The sequence below is a fragment of the Lissotriton helveticus genome, chromosome 9, assembly GCF_964261635.1.
Source record: "Lissotriton helveticus chromosome 9, aLisHel1.1, whole genome shotgun sequence".
NCBI lineage: Eukaryota > Metazoa > Chordata > Amphibia > Caudata > Salamandridae > Lissotriton > Lissotriton helveticus.
In genome coordinates this window covers 1036602959-1036606472 of record NC_136070.1, presented here as the reverse complement: position 1 = coordinate 1036606472, position 3514 = coordinate 1036602959, and the positions used below count along the sequence as shown (strand labels likewise).

The following is a 3514-nucleotide window of genomic DNA, read 5'->3' as shown; positions in this document are numbered from 1 at the left end:
CAAAAGATCAGGACAGCTACTGTGAGCTTCTTCCTGACTGTGACTGCTGAACACCTTCCCTGGCCAGGTGATATACTCTGAGTGGGTTGTGTCTGGATTGGTAGGGTAGGGTGCATCAAGGAATGAGTTGTTGCAAACTAAAGTAAAACCGAAAAAAGACAGAATGGTCTTTGTTACGAAATTCGCAACAGAATCTACACAAAGAAAACGTATAATAAACACCTGGTGGGAACTGTTACAAAACGAAGAGGATTTTAAAGGAATATTCCGAGACGCCCATTGTTTGCGCACACAAGAAGCCACAACTTGAAAGAATTATTGTCAAGACAAAACACAAGGGAGGTGGACTCTGGAAAAATTACAAGAGAAATGAAGAAATTTAGAAATTGCATACACTGTAATACCGTCATTGAAGGATCGTTTATCCAGCATCCTCAAACAGGGAAAAGAATCAAATTAAGAGATCAGGATGATTGCAACTCAGCATTTGTTGTGTATAGCATTAAGTGTCCCTGCGGGAAATTATACATTGGCAAGACAGAGAGGAAGGTGAAAGTTCGCATTACAGAACACAAGAGTCGCATCAGAAACAAATCTACCACGTCAAGTTTGGCATCACATTGGACAGAACTCAATCATTCCATCCCACAATTACGTTTTCAAGTTTTAGAAGTAGTGAAACAGAGATTAGATATCGACAGTGCCAAACTGTTCTCGCAAAGGGAAATTTGGTGGATAAAATCTTTGGAAACAATGATACCACAAAGGTTGAATGACAAGCTTGACATGATTTGTTTCTTATAACATTGCGAAGTTAACAAATAGGGTACCCACTAGACCAGATAACCAAATCTGTGGTTATAATAACACTCAACTAGTATTAGGGGACGGAACGCACAATTAAACACTAAAGCTTTTAGATGCCATGTATAAATCCTTAAGATTTGGCTTAGGCAGGCAAACTCAGAAAGGCAGTCGAAAATATTTTTTATGAAGGATTGTTCATATGCATATCAGTTAGTACCATAAGAGTTATTCATGATATACATGTTTGGTTATATTGTGTTCAACAATTGTGTATGTAGGCAGGATTGCTTCACAACATGCTTAACATATTTTCATGAACATGGACATAATGGTAGTTTCAACTGATAACACATCAGTTTCTACAAGATTTACTTTCTATTTTTATTTTTTCAGTGTACAATTCACAACGATATCACCATTTTAATTTTCTTTTATCAGTTTTATACGCTAACATGACTTTTTTGCACATATCGTTTGTGGGAATATGATGGAGCGTGAATCGGGGCGTCGGTTTGGAGTACTGCACGACTGCCGTTGAGAGTGGCCGAGGTCCATTTTGTGCTCTGTGTGGGAAGATGAGCGACAGCGGCGAGCAAGCTTACGGCGAGCGGGTATCTCGTTCCGCTTCTAGGAGCGCAAGTGCACGGCGTTCTGGTAAATCTGCAAGCCACTCCCCTGCTCGTTCTAGGTCTAAGGACGGATCGAGGCGCTCCAGAAGCAAGTCCAGGTCAAGATCAGACTCTAGATCTAGGTCAAGGTTGCGGCGACACTACACAAGATCACGCACTCGGTTTCGCTCACACCGAAGATCCAGAAGCAGATCGTACAGCCGGGAATATAGGCGACGTCGCAGCAGTCACAGCCACTCTCCAATGTCCAGCCGCAGGCGCCACGCTGGGAGCAGAACACAAAGGACTTCAAAATCTGCTTCCTGGGGTGAAAAAAGAAGTGGTGATTCCTCTGTAGATCGGGCAAATCCTGACCCCAACTGTTGCTTGGGGGTGTTTGGCTTGTCTTTATCTACCACTGAGCGAGACCTGAGGGAAGTTTTTTCAAAGTGTGGTCCACTTTCTGACGTGTCAATTGTTTATGACCAACAATCGCGACGATCAAGAGGATTTTCATTTGTGTATTTCGAAAACGTCGAAGATGCCAAAGAGGCAAAAGAACGTGCCAACGGCATGGAACTTGATGGCCACAGAATTCTTGTAGATTTCTCGATTACAAAAAGTCCTCACACTCCAACACCTGGCATCTACATGGGCAGGCCTACCTATGGCAGTAATCCTCGTAGAGATTACTACGACCGTGGATATGACCGAGGAGGATATGATGACCGTGAATATTACAGCAGCAGCAGATCATACAGGTGTGCAAAGACTTTTTGGATAGTTTTGGTGGCAAACGTGCTGAAAGCTAGCAATGCTGTCATCCCTGGCCTGTACATTGACCAAATTGAATGCCCAAGTTCTATAGTGAAGTCGGAAGTGGGCTGCAGAATCAAGAAGCTGGGCTTAAATTATCAAGCAGATGTTTTAACTAAACTGATTACAACTGTTGCCCACTGAGTATTCTAGAAAACGGTTCTATAGGTCATCTACCCAGTCTGACATCTGACATTGTTTTACTCGTTTCCCCGTTCGGTACCCTTCCCTCCCCCTCCTCCCTCCTCTGCGATTGTTTGGATTCTAACTTATGTATCTATGTATCCTGTAACTCACCGATTCAACTGATGTAGATACCTAAAGCGGAGCCTGAGCAACCTTGGCCGATGCCCGGTGGAGCTGTCCTATGCAGCTATAGAGGAGTCTGGCCCCTTGGCCGTCACCTACCCAGCCTGACATCTGACATTGTTTTACTCGTCTCCCCGTTCGGACCCCTTCCCTCCCCCTCCTCCCTCCTCTGCGATTGTTTGGATTCTAACTGATGTATCCATGTATCCTGTAACTCACCGATTCAACTGATGTAGATACCTACTGCGGAGCCTGAGCAACCTTGGCCGATGCCCGGTGGAGCTGTTCTATGCAGCTATAGAGGAGTCTGGCCCTTTGGTCGTCCCCTACCCAGCCAGTTATCTTGCATGGTCTTCCCCATCTCCCCGTTTGTGTCTCCTTCCCTCCCCCACCTTCTCCCTCTGTTTCTTTCATTCAAACTGTTGTAACTTTGTAACCGGTAACTCGCTGATCGAACTGATATATCTATGTAACCTGTAACTCTCTGATTTTCATGTAAAGTGCTCTGATACCTCCGGGTCTAGCCAGCGCTATATAAAACTTTGCAAATAAAAAAAAATAATAATAAATAAAATAAAATAAATACTATGGAGGAGAAGGAAAGCAATGAAGGACGAGTGCTGGATAGGTTGTCGTGTGTGGTTCAGATCGCGATTACAGTACTCAAGGGGAGTTCAACTTGACCTCATGGGCATTGTTTTATTCATGGCGGAGACAGTATACGTGAGCGGTTTACACAGTTTACATGCATGGTATTTCTTAGGTCAAAAGACTCAGTGGTTATCAGAAGCGTCACCGCTCTAAGATGGCGGGTACTTATCATTACAATTGGTCCGTTTTCTATGCCAGTAGTAGTCCGTCGTTCTCTACGCTGATTCGGAGTTGGAGAAATAGAGCAGCGTTAAATGGAGGTTTGAAGTCAGTTTGGTGTGCACAGACTACGGAGATATGGCGCCATTCAGTTTGCAGAGAAG

The 3514-nt window shown here is 44.1% G+C and overlaps 1 protein-coding gene across 1 annotated transcript; it reads left to right on the top strand.

Moving 5' to 3' along the window:
- Positions 1 to 1335: 1335 nt before the first annotated feature.
- On the top strand, positions 1336 to 2375 carry LOC144783362 (uncharacterized). Its single transcript, XM_078662374.1, has one exon. It carries the CDS (start codon positions 1383 to 1385, stop codon positions 2373 to 2375), a length of 993 nt encoding a protein of 330 aa, XP_078518500.1. The 5' UTR covers positions 1336 to 1382.
- The last annotated feature ends 1139 nt before the right edge of the window (positions 2376 to 3514 follow it).